The sequence below is a fragment of the Myotis nattereri genome, assembly GCF_964212035.1.
Source record: "Myotis nattereri genome assembly, chromosome: 19".
NCBI classification, from domain to species: Eukaryota; Metazoa; Chordata; class Mammalia; order Chiroptera; family Vespertilionidae; genus Myotis; species Myotis nattereri.
In genome coordinates this window covers 15,598,892-15,622,868 of record NC_138095.1, presented here as the reverse complement: position 1 = coordinate 15,622,868, position 23,977 = coordinate 15,598,892, and the positions used below count along the sequence as shown (strand labels likewise).

Below are 23,977 nucleotides of genomic sequence, written 5' to 3'. Positions count from 1 at the left end.
GGGCCCTATTTGCTTTCAGAACTCCCCCCTCTCCCCTGGAGGGAGAGCAGCTAGCAAGTCTTTCTGCCACGTTCCACCCCCTGCAGGGTCCTCGGACCGTTCTGTGGGTGTTCCCCAGGCCACGCCAACCCTGTCAAGAAGTGTCACTTTCCTCTGATCCTCCCAATCTCTGCCCTGTTCTATCTGTCCTGTCCCAGCCCAGCCTCAAAGCCTCAAGGCTGCAACTCTTTCCGAGAAAGCCAGGCACACAGCTGTGAGCTCCATTCCCTGGGGCGGGGGGGGGGGGGGGGTCCAAGCGCTCCCTCCTGGCTCCAGATGTAAAGAAACAGCTGTGGGTGGCAGGAAGCCCAGCTGGCAGCTCAGCAGGGCTTGGAAAGATGGAGAACACAGAAGGGAGAGACGGACAAATGGCAAGACTATCATGATTCTAGGGACCTGGAGGGGGAGGGAGGGAGCATTTCACACCGCACCCCCACCCCACCCCACCCCCAGCCTGGCAACTGGCTGGCAGGCCTTGCCAAATCCCTTAGCTGCTACCCAGGCCCTGCCCATCCTGATCTTGGCAGGACCTTCTGTCAACTCCGTTTTATGATTCCCAGTTAATCTGAGAAGGAAAACTTGGCTTCCTCTGACTCCACCCCTGTCCTCAGACATCGCCCTGCATGGGGCTTTTGAAAGTACACGCTGGTGAGGAAAGGAAGGAAGGTGGGAGAGGGTCCTGCCCCTCCTATTGGGCATCCTCCTGCCCCTCCCTGCCGCTAGGAAGTAAACCAGGATGCAGGATGCCAGCTGGATGGCTGGCAGGTAGGGCTGCTCTGGGCACCACCTGCTTGCCTCCTACGCCACTGTGACAATGTATGGCTTGGCTCCAAGCACTGGCCTCAAAAGTGAATTTCCTGAGTGACCGTGGCCTGCTCTGGGTCCCACGGGTCTTTAACGAGCCTGCCCACTGCCAGAGAGCGACCCACTGCTGCAGCCCCCCACCCACCCACGCACCCCGCCCCTCATCTGAAAGGACACCGGGTAGCACAGCTGCTTTGTTTTAGGAAAAATAGTTTAATTTGTTTGGTACCTCTTTTCTAGATGAGGCTCCTTCTCCAGGGAACACCCCACCACTGCTCTTCCCATGCCCGCTGGGAGGAGCAGCCCCTCTCAGGGGGACCCCCACCCGCTCCAGACAACCCCCCTCCGGGGAGGCCTGCTCTGGGTCTAGGCCTCCGTGGGCCCATCTTGTTTGTGTTTTTATAAAAAATGGTCCGGACACTGTATATGCCCCCTTTTCTGGATGCCACGGGACCAGCCCACAGCACTTCCTTCCCGTTAATTAAATAGCCCATTAAATAATCTCCCGGTGCGGACAGGCAGCCACGGGCCCCATTCCTCCGCTGGGCTCCCACCGCCCCCGGCCTCCATCCTGGCGAGCTGGCCTCCACAGAGCAGCCGGGCATGGCCCCCTCTTGGTCCTGGCCAGTCCCGGGACCCCCCACACACACAGGCGAGGGGGAGTCCAAGCTGGCCATGCTAGCACAGGCACCCCCACAGCTATGGCTGGGGGCTGCTCAGGTAGCAGAGTGGGCAGACCGATGGGTGCAGCTCCTGCCCAAGTCAGAAGTAAGTGAGGTTCTTGACTGCTCCGATTTCCAGCATCCGTTTGATGGCCAGGGCCTCCTGGGAGACGTTGTGACCTGAGCCCTGCGAAGGCAGCCAAGGAAGCAAACTGAGGGATGATGGTGACATTCCTGGCCCTCCCACAGCCCCGCACCCCGGGAGCTCCCTTCCCCGCACCGCCTCTGAGAAGCAAGGCAATCTGGTGGCCGAATCCAGGGGACGCTGGCCTGGGAGTCCAGTGCCAGTTCTGACTCTGAAGGACCTCGCCACCAGGAGCCACCTCTGGGCCCCGGGCACCAGTCACTCACCCAGGGTCCCAGGCTGGTCTGCCCCTCCCAGCTGGCAGGCGGGGGCCACTTACCGCCATGGACTTGAGCGTAATCTGCTCATAGTAGTGAATGGTCTGCTTCCTGTTGTGGGCGTCTGGGTAGCCAAAGCCGGCGATGTGCACCATGTCGCAGAGGTGGAGGGCCAGGGTGATGGCCAGCAGGCCTGTGGTGGGCTTCTGAGGAGCAGGGGTGGGAGGGTGTTAGAGGGGTCCGCCCCTTTGGGCACCGTTAGGGCGGCCTCTGCAACAGAACTGTGCCACCAGCACAGCTGGCAAGTGAGTGACTGGACAGGGCTCATGGCACCGAGGGACTGAATTGTTCATTTTTCTTTTTAAAAAATATGTATAATACTAGAGGCCCAATGCATAAAGATTTGTGCAAGAATGGGCCTTCCTTCCCCTGGCTGCCAGTACTGCCTTCGCGGGCCACCTTTCCGCCTTCCCACCACACCCCCAGCTGCTTGGCTCCTGCATGCTCCCCCATGGGAGATCGAGCCCACAACCAGGGCATGTGCCAGACTGGAATCGAACCCGGGACCCTTCAGTCCGCAGGCCGACCCTCTATCCACTGAGCCAAACCAGCCAGGGCTGAATTTTTCATTTCATTTAACTGAAACTGAAATGGCCATATGTGGCTCATAGCTACCACACTGCCTAGTACAGATGGGGAAACCGAGGCTTACGACTCCTGAAGGAGTGGAAAGGAAGGTTCTGCTTTGGGCCTTGGAGGGCCGCACCTCTTTCGGGAGACCTGGGGCCCCGTGTTCATGGACCGTGCGCCCTCATGAGGTGGGCTCACCCCTCTGTGAAATGGGGATGCCAGACTTTCCCGTCCACCCTAAGGGCTGCTCTAACGACCCCCCGTTCTCCATCCCCAGTTCTTCCACAGAGAGGGACGGCCTGTGTCCGAACCTCACCCATCTCCCTTCCTCGCTCGGCCTCCAGACCACGTCAGCCGGCCAGGCCTTGTGAAGCGGGGGTTTCCAGAGTCTTTCGGAGCTCGGCGGTCATGTCATCTGCCACTTCCTGCCTGGGCCTCCCGTTCCCCCCCGCGCCTTAACCACCACTGTTATCTCCTCCTCTGCAGAACTTGGCCGAACCACATTCCCATCGCCTGCTGGCCAGCTCTGCCTGGACAGGGCTCCTGAACGCACCAAGCTCCCTCCCCCGCTGTGTCCCCTGGATAAGTTACACCTATGACTGCCCACCCCGTTGTCCAAGCTGGAAACCTAGAACTGTCACAGATCTCTCCATTTCACCTGAAAAATGCATGTTGTCGCAGGAGAATTTGAAGACCACCCCCAGGGACCCTCGCCCGTGGGCGTGTGTGGAAACTATGGCTAGGATGAGATCTATGACAGTATGGTCTCTGGCAGTGATGGCGAACCTATGACACGCGAACTCATTTTTCTGGTTGATTTTTCTTTGTTAAATGGCATTTAAATATCTAAAATAAATATCAAAAATATAAGTCTTTGTTTTACTATGGTTGCAAAGATCAAAAAATTACTATATGTGTCACGGCACCAGAGTTAAGTTAGGGTTTTTCAAAACGCTGACACGCCGAGCTCAAAAGGTTCGCCATCACTGGTCTCTGGCTTTAGATGGCACAGTGGACCATTAGAGCAACAATCCTGGTGGGCTTGACCGCATTTCATGAGCTTGTATATCCAGGTCTAGAGCTGAGCAGGGCAGGGAGTCAGCGATGGGAAGCACAAGAAGAATTATCATGCTGGGGGTGGTCTGAAGATGGAGGGAGGTGCAAGGCAAGGAATACGGGCAGCCTCCAAGAGCTGAGGGTGCTCCCCGCTGCCCTGGGTGAGAGCCAGCAAGAGAATGGGACGTTGGTCCTGCAACTACAGGAACTGAATTCCTCCCACGAGAATGAGCTTGGGCCCAGCTGGTGTGGCTCAGTGGTTTAGCATCGACCTATGAACCAGGAGATCAGGGTTCGATTCCTGGTCAAGGCATGTGCCCAGGTTGTGGACTTGATCCCCCAGTGTAGGGTGTACAGGAGGCAGCCGATCAATGATTCTCTCTCATCATTGATGTTTCTATCCCTCTCTCCCTCTCCCTTCCTCTCTGAAATTAACAAAAATATACTTAAAAAAAAAAACCCTCCCTCACCCTCCAGCCTCCAGACAGGAAGGAACTCAGTCCGGCTGCCAACTTGGTCCCAGGCTTGTACGGCTATTCCCCGCTCTCCGAAAGGTCATGTGATGCCGCTTTGCTTTTACAAAAGACCCACCACAGCACCTGGGGTCGCGAACCAAGAGCCATTCGAAGCGGATTCTCGCTTTAATGAAAAACGGCGAAGGGCAAACCCGGCCTTCAGCATTTGTTTTGCAGCGAGTGGCCCCGCCAAGCTCCTTCCCCCAGAACCACACCCAGCGTCCAGCTGCCAGAGCTTTGAACCGCCTCTGAGCATCTGGGCTCTAGCTAGGTCCGCTCTGTGCATCGTGAGCAAGATGTGGCCTCTGGCATCCGCGCAGCCTAAGAGAGCTCGTAAGGGTGCTAAGCTTCGCGTAAAATTGGACCTCGTTAGTATTTTGATTATCGTGAAAGAAATAAAGACATAGACATCAATGGGAGCACTCTACTCTCGGACACGGGGGGGGGGGGGGGCGGGGGGCACCCACATACCTACCCTAGGCAGAGAACCCAGCCTCCCTGAGCTGGACTTCTGACCTCCGGGACTAGGAGCGGATACGTGGTGCTATTTTAAGCCGCTAAACGGTGGACATTTGTTAGGCAGTGACAGGAAACGAATATCCATCAAGACCTTCCCTTCTGCGCCTCTTCCTACATATGACAGGAGCTGGTTTGGGTCCTTCCTTTCTCTTGCCTTCACTTCTGCTCCGTGCCCCATAAGGGGCATAAAACCTCTCCCCTCTACTTGCAACAGAACCCAGGGCCAGGGAGTGTTTGATTGTCAAATGACCTACCTCTCCCCCGGTCTCTGCCTGATGGGCCCTCAAGGGCCAATCCAGCACCACCTCCTGGGGGGGGGGGGGGGGCGAGGGCGGGCCTGCCCCTTCTCCGAGGTCCCGCAGCACTTAGAACAACTCAGCTAGGGCATTGGCTCCTCCCATTGCTACCTATGTGTACTCTGCTGACCCGAGCATCCTCGGGGCGAGGAGTGTGTCTTACTCCCCACGTGCGGACTTGGGGCCCGGCACTCAGCAAGCACGAAAGCGGGCATTCAACTTCTGAAGCTGAATCACGGTCGATACTCAGTAAATAATAACACCATCCATTCAAAATGTGGCAAATACTCATTGAGCATCCACTGTGTACCCGTCTCCGTGCTGGGCCTGCGACAAGATGATCTTTTCAGATCCTGCAATGGCCTTCGGAGGTCGGCACTGATTTTACCCCCACCAGACAGATAAGGAAACAGAGGCTCCGAGGGGTGGCCTTGCCCGCGGCCACCCAGGAAGCGGCACAGCGAGTCCCGCCTGTGTCTGCTGGCTACCTCTGTCCCCGTGCCCACGCAGCCTCTCGGGGGCTCAGAAGACACGTGTGTGAGACTCGGGGAGCTACAAGCTAAAGCCCACCAGCCGAAGGCCACTAAGGACCCTGAGAGCTACAACCAGCCCTTGCAAAACTGCATCATGACGGCAAAACTTGACTATGATATGCAAGGCGAACGGGACGCTCCAATTCCGAACTCACTCAGACCTAAGTGTGAGGTCACAGGTAAGATGATGTAACAGCAACTGCACAGGCTTGACTTGCTCTAAAGCAGCGGTTCTCAACCTGTGGGTCGCGACCCCTTTGGGGGTCGAACGACCCTTTCACAGGGGTCGCCTAAGACCATCGGAAAACACATATATAATCACATATTGTTTTTTGTGATTCATCACTATGCTTTAATTATGTTCAACTTGTAACAATGAAAATACATCCTGCATATCAGATATTTACATGACGATTCATAACAGTAGCAACATTACAGTTATGAAGTAGCAACGAAAATAATTTTATGGTTGGGGGTCACCACAACATGAGGAACTGTATTAAAGGGTCGCGGCATTAGGAAGGTTGAGAACCACTGCTCTAAAGAGAAGACGATGACTGTCCCAGCAACGCACCAGTTCACAGATTCTGGCCAGTGCCTGCCAAAACCATCCTCCAACTCCAGCCCCTGGGCTTGTAAATACCCTCCCACACCTCTCCACCTTGGAGATGCCCCGCGGTTCTCAAGCTTGTGCGCTCCCTGGCTGCATCAGGTGAGTTAATAAACCCGACTACAGGTGGGCGCCCCAAGGCTGGGTTCGGCTGCCACAGGTGCTATTCCGATGGGAGTTGTGATCTCTGCTAATACGCTCCCCTCTCCTTCCCACCCGTGTCCCCCACCCCCAGGGTGCCCAGCCACATCCTCACCTGCTTAATCTTGCGTGGCTGCTGCATTGGTAGGCTTAGCAGTTTGTCAGCTGCGATCTCCATGAAGAAGGGGTTGAGAATCCGAATCTGTTTGGGGTTCACGTCCCAGATGAGGGGAGGCTGTTTCCAGAAGCCCTTCCGCACCTGGGGGGGGAGGGCAGGGGGGAATGAGGTTGGAAGGAAGAGATGGGGGCGAGCGAAGACCTGTTTGCAAGTCCAGCCTGGTGTCCTCAGCCAGGGGGTGGGGTCCATGTGATGGAGAGACCCCCAGGGTGAGGAGAGGGAGGTGCCGGCCCACACCACAGACAGGAAGGGAGACCAGCGGGGCAGGGAGACGGGGGGACACCCCCAGGGGAGGCCAGGGGACACTGTGTGTCGAGTACAAGGTCCAGCCATTCCCGCTTCCAAGGATCTCCCATAGGTGGATGGGTTCGAGTTGGGGGTTGTGTAAACACTTCGCAAAAACGCCAGGCTGGACAGCTGGGTGTGTGACTGGATGGCAAAGGGACACAGTGGACCTTCTGGAAGTTTCTCCTGGAAGGGCCAGATCTCGACTGTCCTAACCTGCCCCTGCCTGGAGATGAGTCCTGACCAGCTCCTGCAGCCTCGAGCTCGGGGGGTCCTTGGCTGCCACCTGGCTCCTATGGGCATGTGGGCTCGGGCTGCCCAGAGGGCCATCAGAAGCTGCGGAGACCGAGTTCCCGAACTCCTTCCCTCCCTCCCCAGCTCCAGGACCGTGCGGAGCAGACGCCGCACAACGGGAGGGCCTGGCTCCGTGTCCCCACCCCCACGCCGCCCCACCTACCCGCTTCTTGTCACTCAGGATGGTCTCAATCCAGTGGAAGTCCATCGCCTTGAAAGCGACCAGGACGAGGAGTGTGTCGGGGTTGTTCTCCACCTTGGGGTTGAAGTGGGCGGACTCCGGGTAGAAGAGACGCATGGTGGTCTTGGAGCCCACGTCGCCCTCGTAGCCAGCCACGGGGGCGTTGTTTAACCTGGGGGGGGGGGCGGGGGGAGAGGACGCCATCACCCAGGGCCCCGCGGGGCCCGTCCACAGCCGCCCCCGAACACGAGAAGGCGGCGAGGGCGCACAGACCTGATGACCATGTCGTACTTGTCGATGGCCTCTCCCAGCGAGCTGTTGCGCAGCCGGTGCCCGTTGCCCACCACCACGCAGCGGCAGCACTTGAGGCTGCGGGGGGCAGAAGGGGCTCAGACACAGAAGCAGGCACTTGCTCCCGCCCTGGGTCTGCCTGGCCTGGCCCAGAACCCTTCCCCGGGCCCCCTCCGCCCGGGTCCCCATGGACCAGCCACCTGCACGGAGTCCTGGCCTATGGCCCTGCTGACTCTGAGCCCCGGGTTCTATTACCAAAGAGGAAACTGAGCAGAGGATGGAAGAGAGAGGAGGGGAGACGCGAAGACGACTGAGGAGTACCAACAAGAAACCCCATTTCAGAGGCCCCTCGCCTGCTGCCCGGGCCTGCCGGTTGCCAAGGTAACAGCCTCTGCCTGCACCAGGTGCCCAGGCTCAGTTGCTGTGGGGACCGATGTCCCTGCCTCCCTGGAGACGGGCAGGCTGGGAAGACGGGTCAAATTGGCCACCGGGGACCAGAGGCAGGAAGGCTCAATGGGAGGTGCTGGGCCTGGCTGTTTCATGGAGGGGGGAGGGAAGGAGAGGCACTCGGATCCGAGTAACAGGGGGCAGTCCCCTTACCTCTGGAGGTTCTCCGGAATGGAGTAGCTGGTGATGGCTAGGACCCGGAGGAGCAGGTCTTCTGCAAAAGGAACCAATGGAAGGGGCTGAGGACAGGAGCCAGCCTCTCGAAGGCTGCGTTCTCCCCCCTCCACCCCTCAGAGCTTTGCCTGCCTGCTCGGCCCCTGCCCCTGGGACTGCAGTGGTTGAGCGTTGACCTATGAACCAGGAGGTCACGGTTCGATTCCCAGTCAGGGCACATGCCCGGGTTGCGGGCTCCATCCCCAGTACGGGGCGTGCCGGAGGCAGCCAATCAATGCTTCTCTCTCTCATCATTGATGTTTCTATCTCTCTCTCCCGCTCCCTTCCTCTCTAAAATCAATAGAATCCTATCTAATAAAAGACAAAAAGGGTAATTGACCATACCTTCGCTACGCTTCCCATTGGCTAATCAGGGCAATATGCAAATTAACCATCAACAAAGATGGTGGTTAATTTGCATAGGTAGGTTCCAAACGGTGCAGCAAAGCCAAACAGCCCCGAAGCCGGCTGAGCCTCGAGGCCTCACGGCCCCGGGATCAACAGAGCTGTGAGGCCTGATGGCTGGGGGGCGGGGGGGGGGGGGGCCTGGTCAGAGCCCAGCCAAAGTGAAGGCCTGGGTCCCAGGTGCCAGAGGAAAATTGGTGCCAGCAGCCAAGGGAAGGGAAGGCCTATTGCACGAATCTCTTCATGCAACAGGCCTCTAATATATATATATGTATGTATCATAATAATAAAAGGCCAGAGGCATCACAACCTAAATGACCAAATGACCAGTCACCATGAAGTGTACGGAGCACCTCTCGGTCCCTCCCCCACGGCCCACAAGCTCCGATCGCAGCAAAGCTGGTGGCCAGCGGGCAGGCAGGTGGGCGGGGATGCGTGATTTCGCACGCTGGCCCTCTAGTATGTGTGTGTGTGTGTGTGTGTGTGTGTGTGTGTGTATATATATATATATATATATATATAAATTTTTTATTTTTTTTTAAAGAAGAGTGTGGCCGAGGCAAGCCCGCTGTTTCGACAACACCGGGCAGAACTTACCACTCCCCTTGGTCCCGTAGGGCAGCTCGTAGGCAGAGGGCGTCTTCACCCAGAAATAATCCTTTAGCCGCAGGAAGATGGGCTGATCCCGAGAGTAGCTGCACGGAGGTGAGCACAGGGCGGGAATGCGGAAGGGATTAATATTGGCGCCAGAATCGGGGTCAGGCCCCTGGCTGAGAGTCCACATGCATGTCCAAGGGCTCTCCGTCATCACGGATTTCCCCTAACCCGTGTCCACCAACACAGTCCCTCCGCCCGGCTCTCAGGGAGGGCTCCCCACTTGGAGACACTCAATCCCAGCCCAACCAGGCCCTGCCCCACCCACTGCACCCTCAAGTACTCACTTGCCAAAGAGCTTAGAGACCTTCCTCTCTGCCTCACCCTGCAGGCACGGCTCCTCCTTCTCAGGGATTGGAAAATAAAAACTGGGGATGGAAAGGAGAAGAGGCAGGTGCTCCGGTCAGACCAGGGGCCCAGCCTCCACCATCTCCCACGCATCTGGTCCCAGGCCCTGGACAGCGGCTTACAGGGTGGGGAGCATCTCAACCCAAGTTCCATTTTGAAAACAAACCATTGAGGATGCAGCTCTTCCTTGTCCTGGAAACCCTGGCCGAGGGCCTGGGGGAGTCATCCCAGACCCGACCCCCCCAAACCCACCCCCTAAGAATTTCATACTGAGTTCGAGGGAGAGGTCACACTCAGGCCCTGAGCCCTCCTGCCCACTCTGTCCGCTCCCTATGACGCTCCGTCCCGAGCCCTGCTCCTGAGATGAACCAGCGGAAGGCCAGGGAAGCTGGACTCACAGCTCAATGTACCTGTCTTCCCGGGAGATGGAGTACAACACCATGATGACCAGGACCAGTGCCAGCATGGCCAGGAGCTTGCAGCCTGCGGGGCACAGGCACAGAGGGGCTGGAGGCAGAAACGGGCGGGAACCGTCCTAGTCCACCCTCTCACCTGCCCCATTTGGGGCCCCTGCCACCCCCAACGCCAGCCGACCCGAGCCTGGCCCTTGCTTTCCAGCCCGGGAAGCATTGGACCTGAGCGTTTCCCAAGTCCTTCAAGAAGAAGAGAGGGGCCCCTAGCTCCCTGTCTGTCCCTCCCGACCCCCGGGGTCCCAGGATGCTACCCAAGACTGCTTCTGGGGGTGGGGGCCCGCGTTTCAGAGTGGGGAGCTCTGGGACAACACTCACGGGACTTGCTGATCATGTTTCTCAGCGGGAAGCAGGGTTCTTGGGAAGAGCTGACATCCCGGCTGCCTCGAGCCACCTAGGAAGTAAGAGTCACAGGTGTCTGGTCAGCGCCACTCACACCTGCCAGGTATTGGAGCGGGACACGCCCACGGCCGGCCTCCTTCTGCCACCCGCCTCCCCCCCGCCCGCCGCTGGCACAGAGCTGCTTCAGGGCGGCCATCCATGGGGGCCCTGCTCGCCCCGGACACCCCCAGCCCCTGGAGGGCAGCATCAGGGGTTCCAGAGGTCCTGGGCGACAGGAAGGGAAACCAAATCCAACTCTCAAGGGTTAGGGTCCATGCCAAACTGGCTGGCCCCCGCTTCCCTGGTGGGGTTCCCCTCGCTGTCCTCTTCCTCATTTTGATCTTGGGAGGGCCAGCTCCGGGCGGCAAATGGCACCTCCACCCACTTTTTTACAGGAAATTAACAGCCAACTGAATGAGGGTGTGACTCAAAATTTATGTAACTGAACTTGATCTGCTCACCACCTTCCGAGGCCTCCCCTTGGTTCTGGCCACTGGCAGCCTCCCCATCACCAGTCTCCCAGGACTCCCACCAAGCGGCCTGCCCAGGCCAGACAGTGGGGTGAGGGCGCCGCTATGAGCTGGCCCACGAGGCCTCTCCAGCCCTTCTGGACTCTGATTAAACGCAGACAGTGCCCGAGCCCTCACCCCCCGGGCGCGTGGGAAACAGAGAAGACGGGGTGTTTGAACGGGGAGTTTGGGGAGCAGAGGGTCTGTTGGGTCAGAGGAGGAGATGGGAGACCCGCTCAGGTAAAGGCAAAGGCCAGGCAGTGGAAGGGGGAGCTGCCACGGGCGCGTTAACAGAGAGGTTGCTAAACCCCAAAACTCAGCCGGGGCCATGTTTTGGGGTCACCAGGGAGAAACTTCTGCAGCGTCCACAGCCACACGAAGACCCGGTTCTTTCTTTAAAATATATATATATATTGGGGTTTTTTTTAATTTATTGATTTGAGAGAAGCATTGATTTGTTGTTGCACTTATTTACGCATTCATTGGTTGATTCTTACATGGGCTCGAGGCTCAAACCCGCAACCTTGGCATCCCGGGACGACGCTCTAACCACTGAGCTCCCAGCCAGGGCCTGCGCGGTTTCTTCTCTCCACGCCGGGTTCCCCAGGAACCTGGATCCCAGGAATCACCCGGCCACTTCCTACAACCCCAGACTCCAGGGTCCTCCCTGGGCTGCTCAGTAACGGGGAGGACCCGGGAAGGCTAGTCCATTGCAGCTGGTTTGGGTTTTCTTTTCTTTTTTAATATATTATTATGGACCTCAGAGAGGGAGAGAGAGATAGAAACATCAATGATGAGAGAGAATCATTGATCAGCACCCCACACGCCCGCAACCCGGGCATGTGCCCTGACCGGGAATCGAACCATGACCTCCTGGTTCATAGGTCGACGCTCCACCACTGAGCCAGGCCGGCTGGGCCCACAGCAGCCGGTTTTGAGGGACCAGGAGTGGGGAGCCCGAGAGCCTGCACTCTCCAGAATAAGCGAAAAAATCTCCAACATTTCTCCTCGTCTGGACACGGCCTGGGTTTTCTTACAAATCACAAATCAATGATCCGAACTCTGTCGTATCTGCCCCGCCCCGCCCCGCGGGGGGATTCCCGGCTCCATTCGGAGGCCCTGAGCCCTGAAGAATGAGTCTTGAGGAAGGGGGGCGGGGGGGGGGGCGGGGGGAAGAGTCATGAGGCGACCAGTGTCAGGGGTCCCAGTAGGGTCAGCAACACCCATCTTCTGACCGCAGTGGGGATGGCAGGTGGCCCTGTCCAGTCCAGTTCTAGGTCTGTAATCTGTAACCAGGAGACCCCAGGGAAAGGTGTGGTTCTAGTAACTTCCATGCTTGCTTTCCCGAAAGTGCACACCTCCCCTACCTACCCACAGCCACTGCCGCCACCCCCCACCTCACCCCTTTACGGCCTTCTCGGCCGTTCTGGCCTGGACGTGGTTCGGTGACTCATTTGTTTGCCGGCTGATTCGCCCACTGGAATGCAAGCTCGGTGAGGGAAGGAGTCAGGTCTGCCTGTCCCCACCCAGCCGGCTGCCAGCTCGCTGCCCCGCACGGAGCCAGCCCTCGGACCACACTGAGTGAGCAGCCTGGTGGGCTCCTTTGGGGGAGTCCCTTCTCCCGTGATGACCCTCGGTTTCTTTGGCTGGGAAGCTGGGAAGTTTGGTCTGAGATGCTTGCAGGTCAAAATATACCTGATCAGCAGCATGGGCCTCCCTAGGAAACTTACTAGAAATCCATCCCCTCAGGCCCCTCCAGACCGGCAGAATCAGAATCGGCATTTGACTAAGATCCCATGAGGTTGAGCAGCGCTGGTCCGACAGGTGGCAACAGGAGGTTCCTCAAACCTTGGCCTGCCCGTTCTGACTTAGTGGGTGTGGGTGGGCCCGATCCTAACCGGCTCCCAGAGGGGTGGGTGCCCTCTGCTAGGCTGCGACTAGGATCCTTCCAGCTCTAGCATCTCCCCATCCTCTCCCCATCTTCCTTTCATGACCAGGAGTCACCCCTTGCTATCTGTAGCCCACAACACTGATTGCACAAGGCAGCCGATCACCTGAGAAGTAAAAAGAAAAAAAAATGCAGGTGTCCAGGCCCTGCTCCCCAAGATTCCCATTTATTTTTTTTTAATATATTTTTATAGATTTCAGAGAAGAAGGGAGATGGAGAGGGAGATAGAAACATCAATGAAGAGAGAGAATCATTGATCAGCTGCCTCCTGCATGCCCACACCGGGGATGGAACCCCAAACCCAGGCATGTGCCCTGACTGGGAATTAAACCATGACCTTCTGGTTCATAGGTCAACACTCGACCACTTGGATCACGCCAGCGGGGCCCAAGATTCTCATTTAATTGGTTAGGGGCAGAGCCCAGGCATTGGTAAGTTAAAAAAAACACGACAAACATGCAGCCAAGATGAAAACACTACACACAGTGTGTCCGCAGTAACTGAAAGGCAAACACTCAGCCGCCGGCAGGCCGCCCTGGATGGAGGAGACTGGAGCCAGCGCAGTGACCAGCACTGACCGGTCCAGAGCAACAAGACCACTAGCCCTGCTTTGAACAAGAAAGTTCTGCACTCGTGTCTCTGTCCTCACCCTGTGCTGGTTGATGCTCAGCAGATTGGCTAGTCTTGGGGCTTCTCTAAGACACCCCAGCTGGGATTTCATGAGCCCACCCCTCCCCTCGCTGGGCCAAGCCAAGACGGTGACTCTGAAGCCCCCCCCCCCCGCCTCCCCCCAACCTTCCGACAGGGGAGTCTTGGGCTGGCTGCTACCTCCGGACCACGGGTGACCTTCTCCCAGCTGCTCCCCACATTACTGACGGAGCCCCTCGGTATCAAAGGGCAGAAGAAAACTCAACGTCGGTACCTGGGCAGGAGAGCAGGCGTCCGGTCCACTCATGTCCAAGGGGCAGCAGGCTCTGGCTGCCAGGGTGCCCAGCGCACCCAACCGCTAGCAGAGCCGACTGGCCGGGAAGGCTGTGTGCTCTCTTGGTGTTCTGCCAGGAACCAGTGGCCCGGGCAGAGGTGAGGCTGCCGAGCCCGGCCACGGAACTCGCCGAAGGGCAGACCGGGGGGCCCAGGGCTGGGAAACAGGCCCCGCGGATGCAGCAACCAGCGACCGTGAGGCACGCTCCGCACTCCAGCTCACACACAACGCGTACTCCACAGGCACCCGCTGTACCCAGAGGAACAGGACCGTGTTCCCCCAAGGGGCACAGCAGGATGCCAGGCCCTGCAGAGCCCGGGGCCCATCAAGGGATGTGGCTTCACGTCCCTCAGAAGGCTGTGGGCAGGGGCACAGGCTCCGTGACCTTGATCAGTGGCAGGAGCTGACTGCCTGCCGCCGCTAGGCTCACTCCCATGCCTGCTCCCTCCTGAGCCCTGTGCCTGGACACCGGGCCCCACTCACCTTCCCATCATTGCCCCCCTCGCAGACCTCCTGTTGCCCTGATCCTTCCAGCTCTCCCTCCTTCTCCACTGCCTCTGACTCAGACAGGTACTCAGGCCTCCCTCTACCTAAAACAAACACCCCTCGGGCCTCCGTCTCCACCTCAAGCTGCCCCTGCATCTGCGTCCTGGTCTCCAAGGGCCACACGTCCTTGTCTGTGTCCCATCCTCCTTCCCACTCACCCCTCGCCCCGCCCCAGCCCTGCCTCCCACCCTCACTTTCACGCTGAGGCTCCGATACTGGCACCAGGGCCCCTCCCTGACCTGACTCGCAGCAGGTTCTCCGCTACCTTGGCCTGTGCGGGCTCCACTTCTCCACGTGCTGGCAACCCCAGACCCCTGACCTTGAACCTCCGCTCCCCCGTGTCTTTCCACGGGACCTGTTTGTTCGTTTGCAGACCTTTAGCTACCATTCATACGCTGATGGTTTGAGCTCTCGGTTTTTAGCCCTTGAATCTCTCTCCCAGGCCCCATCCAAATTCTTCTGACTTGCTATGGCACATCCTACCTGCATGACCTTAAATTCTTCCCACTGAACACGTGCCAAACTGGACCCATCTCTCCCAACCGCCCCCAGATTTTCAACTCAAGTCTCCAACACCTCCCTCCTCTCCACGCCATCCCTACTAAACAGTTACTAAGTATTATCGATTCTGCCCCGTTTCCCAATTCTAGCCAATGTTTGCTGAACTCCCACTGAGCGCTTGGCATTGTGGGAGGCGCGGGGGGCAGAACGCTTTATAGGACTCGGTCCGGGTTCAAGGCCGCCCCGCCGGGAGCCTCGGGAATATTCAGGGTGCAGCCCTCCTTCTCCTCGCAAGCCGGAGGCGGAGTCTGGATCCCACCCCCCATCACATGCTTCCTAACTGGCCTCTTTTTTATTTTTATTGATGACAGCGAGGAAGGGAGAGGACGAGAGAGATAGAAAGATCAATGAGGAGAGAGAATCACTGATCGGGTGCCTCCTGCACACCCTCTATCGGGGATCGAGCCCGAACCCCGAGCACATGCCCTTGACAGGAATCAAACCCGGGACCCTTCAGTCCATAGGCCGACGTTCTATCCGCCGAGCCAAACCAGCTAAGGCCTGGCTGATCTCTTTACCACAAGCCCTGCCTCCCTCAAGCCCCATCCTTGGAATCTTCCTAAGAAACCATTCAGGTGGAACCACCTTCCAGCTCCTGTTGCTCCCTGTTCCTTAAACGGAAATCCGAATCTCCTCAGAGGCCATGGGGGCCCTTCCAAGTCAGGCCACAGCCCTGCAGATGCACCTGCCACCCGATCCCAGGCCCCGGGGCCAGAGCCGCCTCTTCCTCCCACCCTGGCCGCCGCCACCCCTCCTCACCCCGGCGGCCTGGCAGCCCCCCTCCTTCTGAGCACCGGCTCAAGGACACCTCGTCCTTGACGTCTTTTCTGACCTGTCTGAGCAACGGATGTCTCTCTCCCCACAAAACATTGTTTACCTCCTGATTTTAGCCCTTCCAGGTACAATAACCTCCTGTCATGTAATCACTGTTTTTCCTGCCTCGCCTGCTCTCCCCTGACCTCTGAACTCCAACGCTTGTTGTTTTCCAAGCGTCTATCAGAGTCCCTGAGTCAGAGGCGATGCCTCATCGCAGAACGTAACTTCATAGTATAATTATATTATGTTGTTATCTTGCCTCTGTGGTCGGGAGTTCTCGATGTCTGCAGACTCCGTGACGGTGCCTAGAATGTAGCAGATGTGTCATACATGCTGGCCACACAAGGAATAAAGGGAGACTACAAGTGGATCACATCCCTTATGCATAACGGAAGTGTATGGTGCGCTTTCGAGGTGCGACCCCAGGGAGTCTCACCCTTCTCTCCGTGACGTCGGGGGCCAGATAGTCATTGTTTTGGGGGCCGTCCTATGTGCCACAGGATGGGGACCTGGACCCCTAGATGTCAGTAGGTCCCCCCCAACTCCCCCCACCGCTGTAGGGGAAAAAAAAAAGTCTCCAGAGATCACGGAATGTTGAGAACTGCCCTGCTAGACGCTCTCAGGGGCTGTCCAAGTATGATCTCAACCCTGTGAGCTAAACACTATTATTACCTCCCGTGTGCAGATAGGGAACCGAGGTGCCAAGAGCCGGCAACGTGCTCAGGGTCCCCCAGAGGGTGAGGAGGGGGCTGGAACCCGGGCATAGCGCACAGCCCAGCCCGGACCCCCACCCCTGCTGCCTCCCACACCATCCTGGACGGAATCGCTCCCCAGACACCCCGGGCCCTGGAGTGCGCGCCTGCTGCCCCCAGCCCGGGCTGCGCGGGAAGCTGACCAGCGCGTCCTCGGGCCCGCAGCTGCGCCTGCAGGTCGGCTTTTGCCCTCCATCTGGACACCAGACGTCCGGGAGTCCTGGCAGCGACGGCACTCACACTCACGCAGTCGCGTCCCTGCACGGATGTGGGACGGGCCGAGACCCTCAGCCGGGGGGCCAGGTCTCCGGGCCCTGAAATGGTGTGGCTGACAGCAGGACGGGGACGACACCTGCGCACACACCTTTCACCTCAGGAAGCGGGGCCACGCGTCCATCTGTCACGGTGTGTGAGCCTCGACGGTGTCAGCCAACCCACAGCAAGTCCTGTGGCTTAGTGTCCGGCCCCGATATCCCGGAGGGGACTCGCGCTGGGCTGGGAGCTTAACGTAACGAACACAACTGCCGGGTCTGGCCGTGGGAGCTCTCCGGGGGTTCTAACCCACGTTAATCGATGGCTCATGGGCATGACGGTCAGTTCTGGAGAATGGACTGGCCACCTGTCACTTCGCCTCTGCTCGAAACCCTCCATGGGCTCCGCAGCACTTAGAAAGCCCACGACCTTGCGGCTGACCTACCAGGATGCCCATGACCTATTGGCCAGCAACGCCCCCCTCCACCCAGTCAGCCTGGCCCCACCCTTTCCTGACTGGGCGAGGCCATTTGTCATGGGCTCAGCCAGCCATGCTTCTCCCCTGGACACTCAGCTCTTACTCACCTCCACGTCCCAGCACATCCCCAGTAGCTCAGACCCCCTCCCTGCTTGTAAAGATTCTTCCCGTGGTTGTGTGTGCTGCCCCATCACCCGTGTCTGGAGCAGTGCCTGGCACACAGTAGGCTCTCAGGACAGATCTGTCGAATGAACCGGTGGATCTATCGGAGCAAGAGGGGAAGAGGCTGTGGCAGGTGCAGCCCTGGCTGGTCACAGCCCGCAGCCTGCATCCTCTCCCCTCCACTGACCTGCACAACGTGGTCACGGGGTGCCCGGGAGGGGGGCGCCGGGCTTCCTTGGCCCCAGGCTCATTCCAGGCAGCAGAGGGCAGAGTAACTGACCAACTGCCCCGAGGCCTACAGTGAGCAGATGGGGCGTCTCTCCAGACACCCAAGTGCGGAGGAAAAGGGAGGACAGGCTTCTCACCGCAGGTCACAAGGCTCTCTGTTCCCCACCCTCGGGGGCCACCGGCTCCTCCCCGCTCAGCACCCCACACAGCCCAGCACTGCGACCTCCCGCATGGAAACACGGTATCACCCAGTCGGTCAGCTGCCCGTCACAAGATTCCGCAGGGAGCCACTCGCACATCATACTTCTGGTGTCTGCGAGGGAGGGGCGGACGCTTCGAATTCCTTTCTCTGGGTGAGGAAGCCGGGCGGCGTGGCAAGGCTGAGAGGCAAAGGGTCCGGGCCGTGCCCAGGGTAAATAAAGGACAAACCTGTGTGGCCGGGACCTGCCCCGGGTTACCAGGCAGGGGCTCCTGCCTGTTACTCTCCTGGGACCTCCCACCCAGCAGCCGACACGTTTGGCCCCAAGGACTGAAAGATGAAGGCGCTCCTGGGGCGGGGGGCTTGAACCCAGCTCCCCACGGTGTGGCCGGTCCCCTCCCTCCTCTGGCCTGTCCTGAGAGTGGTGTGCACGGTGGTCCCTGCCACGCGGTGGTCCCTGCCACGTGAGACTGTGGAGTGCGGCAGGGTGGCTGGGCCCGAAGTGGTGTGTCTAAGTGAAAAAGAGACACCAGATCTCAGAGTTAGACCAAAAGCGTCACCTATCACCTTTGCGTTATTTACACGGATCACACATGGGAATGATATTTTGGCCGGAATGGCTTAAAGGATTAAAATGAACTTCACCTCATTGTTACTTTTTACAAATATGACTCAATTAGCTTCTTTTTTTTTTTTTTTTAATTCTCACCCGTGGATTTTTTCCCCCATTGATTTTTAGAGAGAGTGGAAGGGAGAGGGAGAGACAGCGAGAAACATCAATGTGAGAGAGACACATCGATTGGCTGCCTCCCCCATCCCCGGGCCAGGGCCAGGAGCCTGCCACCGAGGTACGTGTCCTTGACTGGAATCAAACCCGGGGCCCTTCAGTCCCCAGGCCGGCGCTCTACCCACGGAGCCAAACCGGCTGGGGCTAAGTTAGCATTTTTTAAAATGTAAAATGACACGTGTGGCTTGCATGTGTGGTTCCCACTCCATTTCTATTGGGCGGCGGCGGGCAAGGGGGGATCCGAGGTCCCTCCGGAGCACCCGACTGCTTCCCAGGCTCTGCATCAGACGGGCTGTCAGGGGCTGACGTGCCCGAGGAAGGGCCGTGGTCCCGAGGGCTCCCCATGTCAGTCTGGAAGCCCCCCCTCTTCCCTCCATCCTGCTCCCCAGCAGGGGCTCTGGGTGTGGAGGCACACGGCCGCCTGGCCCAGCCCCAACCTCTTCCTGACCCTGGCGTCTGGCCCAGTGCTGGCCCTTGACCATGCCTGGCACACCACACCTGCCCAGGCCCACACAGACGCCAGGTCTGGGCTGGCCAGCTGGTCACGGAGAAATTCCTCTCCTGAGCCTTCTCTCCTCCGCTGGCCAGGAGCTGTGCCAGGGGACGGGCCACTTGGGCCTGAACCCTGTCTCTGCCACCTGCCAGATGTGTGACCTTGGGCAGCTACTTGGCATCCCTAAGCCTCCACCTCCCAGCCTGTGACCCGGAGGTAAAGGCTCCGCCCCCCGCCCCCCCCCAGCCCCCCCGCGGTCTGGCTGTGGGGCTAACGACGCAGAGTAGGCAAGGCCCACAGGAAGTGCTGGGCGAATGGTAACTGTTAGCAGCACCCCTTTCGGTGCTAAGTAAGATCCACAAGCTACAACCATGAAAAATACAGGGGGAATTACAACATTTTTACAAACCCTTGGCCCGGCTGGTGAGGCTCAGTGGTTAAGCATCGACCTATGAGCCAGGAGGTCACGGTTCGATTCCCGGTCAGGGCACATGCTTGGGTTGCGGGCTTGATCCCTAGTGGGGGGCGGGGGGGTGCAGGAGGCAGCCAATCAATGATTCTCTCTCATCACTGATGTTTCTATCTCTCCCTCTCCCTCTCCTTTCCTCTCTGAAATCAATAAAAATGTATTTTTTTAAAAAAAGACCACCACCCTGGCTTTCCATCAGCCTGTTCTGCAACCAACAGCACAGGGACTAAGAACCATACCCTACGCACAACTGGCCACTGACCCGAGACGATGGGGAGACCCGCGGCCTCGCCAGCACCTCCCACACACCTTCCCTCCTAAAGGTGGGACTGTTAGCCTGCACGCCCCCCTCGCACACTGACCCCATCTGAGAATGGAGGCGGGACCAAGGCGGGGGCCAGCGCCAAGTTTCACATCAGAATCTGACAGCAGTGTAAACGTCGGGCGGGGGTGTGTGTGTGTGTGTGTGTCTGGAATCCAAGCCCAGACTTCCCTCCCCAGCTTCCCTGGTCCTGGCCACTCTCCTTCCCATGCTGCCTCCCGGCACAGGGCCCCAGACCCCAACCCAGGAGCCTCCTTGCCCCCAGGGTCTGTCCCCCACGTCCCCCTGTTCAATTTCCCTCGAAGCAGTCACACCACGCTGCCTCCCATACCGAGAAAAGCAGGGACCTCCTGTGGCCCCCCCAGTGCCTCCAGCACCAAATTCCATGCCAAACACATGGCAGGTCACCAACGAAGATTTAAATGAATAAACAAATGAGCCAATGAGCAGAATACATGTGAACAGACGTTTCATCAAGTTCCAACATCCGAGACCCTTAGTTGCAAAGCCCTGGGCATGCAAGGGGCCGGCGGGGCGGGTGGGGGGGGGGGGGCGTGGAGAAGAGCCGCCAAGAGCCAGGGGCAGCTGTCACAGTGCATCCTAAGGATTTCAACAATTGGTTGCGCAATTCATGTTCTGGTTTAAAAAAAGAAACAAAAAGAGTAAGTCCTTGAAACCCTTGTGGACGAGAAAGGAGCCACATACGTACTAAACCTGACAAGCTCAGGGGAGGCCTGCATGGCAGCCCGACAAACTCAGAGACGGAAAGTAACCATGTAGATGGTCTGAACATAAAAATTCCCGACTAAGGGCAGTCTCTTCCCTGACAAAGGTGCATCTCTACCTTCAAGGAGCCTGTCTGTAGCCTTTCTGCATCTAAGATAACATGCCTTTGGAATGCTGGGTAATTTCCTTTTCCCAGAACCTTCAGGGCACCAACCGCACCAGAGCAGAGACCACAAAACCCCTCATGGCGATTGCTGTGGTGTTAATTGTTAACTGTCTTAACTCTCCTATAACCACCCCTGCAAGTGAAGTGCCCCCCCTTATATCCAGTTTACTTCTTACCCAACCCCGGAGGTGTCCTCACCTGGCTCTGCCCCCCCCCCCCCCGCCTCCCTCATTTATCACCAACGAATCTCAAAGAACCCCCTCTGCCTCTTCCTTTGATGGTAACCATCAGAGAAGGTGCAAAACTGCCAATCTCGGCAGCAGTTCCTGGAGATTTTACGTCCAGGCCATGGTTACCCGTTTGGCTCACACGAACTCATAAAAATTCTTTACAGGCGCAAAGGTTTCTGACATTGACGTTTACTTGGTGTCACGGGGCAAGATTCCAGAGACGCCCACCCAGGCCCACCTGGCAGACCCAGACCCTGCGAGGTGCCCGCAGGGGCCCACCGTGCCCCACCCGCTCTCCGCTTTGCTTCGGGTGAGCTTGGGTGAATTTTTCTCAGAATCCCAAATCTCCTTCTTTGAAGGTAAGAGGCCCAACTTTATTGAAGCTGTTAAAAAAGAAAAATCCTTGAGGTGGAGTTCACGGTGAAGGGTTGAGAGAACCCAGGCCAGGAGGAAAATGAGCGGCTGGTTTTTAACGTTGGCTTTCAGTCGGAACTGCTTGCTGAGAGTCTGAGCAAAACCTTTTGGTGAGTAAATAAGAAAGAGCCTGACCTCACTCGGCTACGGAGATAAGGGGCACCTCCTCCCTCCAACTCGAATCTCGGGTATTATCAGGCGACTGAGGCTCTCTGGGGGGGGCGTCAGAGGATATTCCTCAAGATGTGCAGGAGCCCAGAGGGGATTCCAACTCAACTGTAGTTACATGATCGACTCCTCTGGGGATGTGCATATAAAGGTTAGTTACCGGGAGCTCTGAGTCCTCTCGGCTCTATTAGACAGCTGGGGAGAGAAACGGAGGCGTGTAACAGGGTTGGATGAGCCCTAGCCGGTATGGCTCAGTGGATAAAGCGTCGTCAGCCCGAGGACTAAAGGGTCCCGGGTTCGGTTCTGGTTAAAGGCTCGTATCTCAATGGCAGGCTCAATCCCTGTGTGGGAGGCAACCAATCGAAGTGTCTCTCTCACATCGATGTTTCTCTCTCTCTCTTTCTCTCCCTCTCCACTCTCTCTAAAAAAAAACAAAAACAATGGAAAAATATCCTCAAGGGGATGAGGATTAACAACAACAACAACAGAAAAAGGGTTTGATGGGACTCTGGAGATGACAGCCCCTTGGAGCTCAATCCATAAGCCGTGCACTTTAACCCACTACACAATATTCCTAAAAACTTGTTCGGACTCTGCAGAACCCAAAAAGAACTAACATTACTATGGGAAATAGTGCCTCCAGGGCTGAAAACTCCCAGCCCCCACTAATACTCCTGCAGAGATACGATCAACAGGAAACCTTTACCGGACCCCTTACTGCGCCGGAGCAGAGATCACAAAACCCTCACTGTTCGCGTCGCCTGCTAACTATCCTGTACCCACCAACGTAAAAGAAGCATGTGTCTCTCGCCTTACTCTTCTTTTTTAAAAATATATTTGTATTGATTTCAGAGAGGAAGGGAGAGGGAGAGAGAGATAGAAACATCAACGATGAGAGAGAACCATGGATCGGCCGCCTCCTGCACGCCCCCCACTGGGGATCGAGCCTGCAACCGGGGCATGTGCCCTTGACCGGAATCGAACCCGAGACCCTTCAGTCCACAGGTTGACGCTCTATCCACTAAGATAAACCCACGAGGGCTTGCCTTCGTCTATATCCCACCCCAGAGACTTCCCTGCTTCCGTTTCTCCCGCCTCCCTAATCTATCACCAATGGATTTCATGTAATTCCCTTACGCCTCCTCCTTTGATCGCAATGCATAAAATAAGGTGCAGGTGCAGATGTTTCTTATGTTGACAACCTTCAACCCCAATTAAAGCAGAACCCCCAGGCCGGGTCTCCCCACCCCAACCCCACAGCCTCACTGCGTGGCCCCAGCTGTGCAGTGTTAGTTGCAGGTCCTATAAAGAATAAACCTTTATTTATTTTTTCAAGTAAATATTGCTGAAGAACCTTATAATCGTAGTAAGAACCACAAGGGCAAGTCCAGCCATGACACTGGCTGACCGGCACTCCCCTCCTCTCCTGGCAGCTGGGACCAATGCACACACTACACAAGACGCACACGGCTGCCCAGGGAGAGAGGCGGGCACTAAGGCGGACCCCGAGGACGGGCCAGACTCAGGGTGCATGCTGTCGTGGGGAGAGGGAGGAGGCCACCCTGGAGAAGTCACTTCCTCTCTTTCCCAGGGCAGCATCTCCTAGAGACCGTGCCCAGGCCCCCGATCGGGACCCCTCTCCTGGGCAGTTTCCCGTCAGCAGAAGAGATAACCTCAAAGCTGGTCAGCCACAGGCAGGGACCGTGGGGCGGTGGGTAAGAGGTCTGCCTTGGAAGTCTGACACCAGGCGTATACTCATCAAATACTTGGATAAACCAGAACTCCTTCCAATCCATAAAAGACCAAGGAACCAACGAACATAAAGGACAGGAAAAGGTCATTCACAGATTAAACTCAAACACCAAAGGAATATGAAAAGATGTCCACAGGGGTGCGGGGAGTGCAGGCATGAAGAAGTACAGACCGGCTGTTACAAAATAGTCACAGGATGTGAAGTATAGCGCAAGGAATACAACCAATAATATTGTAACAGCTATGAATGGGGCCAGGTGGGGATTTGTAAAGGATAAGATAGTCCAACGGTTAAGTCTAAAGGATAAGATAGACTCTAACCACTAGGCGGTACACCTGAAACTAATACAAAATAATACTGAATGGAAACTGTAACGGAAAAACAGGATCTTAAAAATCAATATCATAAAACATGAACTCAAGAAAAATACAGAGGAATGGTGAATGTATGGAGACTACTGCATTATCTTAAGTTTAATATTTTCATTTATACCCCAAGCAAAATTTATCTTCTCACTTTCCCAGCTGTAACGAAGCTAACTCATCAGTAATCGTTTGATATATCCTTCTCAGTGTATCTAGTTTTCCAATCAGGGTACTACCATGTTCAACATTTTCTCATGAACCAGGGATGTGTACATGATTTTAAAATGACTCTGATTA

The 23,977-nt window shown here is 57.1% G+C and overlaps 1 protein-coding gene across 14 annotated transcripts in view; it reads right to left on the bottom strand.

The window, feature by feature from the left end:
* Positions 1-1,041: 1,041 nt before the first annotated feature.
* ST3GAL4 (ST3 beta-galactoside alpha-2,3-sialyltransferase 4) overlaps positions 1,042-23,977 on the bottom strand; it is a 40,533-nt gene continuing 17,597 nt past the window's right edge. For 2 of the 14 annotated variants that reach the window (XM_081114233.1, XM_081114234.1), the window contains exons 2-11: positions 10,292-10,367; positions 9,914-10,010; positions 9,443-9,523; positions 9,099-9,196; positions 8,037-8,097; positions 7,419-7,514; positions 7,128-7,317; positions 6,323-6,466; positions 1,970-2,113; positions 1,042-1,692 (exon numbers count right to left, since the gene is read on the bottom strand). In XM_081114233.1, the coding sequence (XP_080970359.1) occupies positions 1,606-1,692; positions 1,970-2,113; positions 6,323-6,466; positions 7,128-7,317; positions 7,419-7,514; positions 8,037-8,097; positions 9,099-9,196; positions 9,443-9,523; positions 9,914-10,010; positions 10,292-10,307 (1,014 nt within the window). In that variant the 5' untranslated portion in view covers positions 10,308-10,367 and the 3' untranslated portion in view covers positions 1,042-1,605. Of the gene's footprint in view, positions 1,693-1,969; positions 2,114-6,322; positions 6,467-7,127; positions 7,318-7,418; positions 7,515-8,036; positions 8,098-9,098; positions 9,197-9,442; positions 9,524-9,901; positions 10,011-10,291; positions 10,368-13,733; positions 14,510-16,832; positions 17,285-17,305; positions 17,461-17,547; positions 18,299-23,977 lie in introns of those variants that run through there. The other 12 variants (XM_081114225.1, XM_081114224.1, XM_081114221.1 and 9 more) reach the window with 11 other exon arrangements.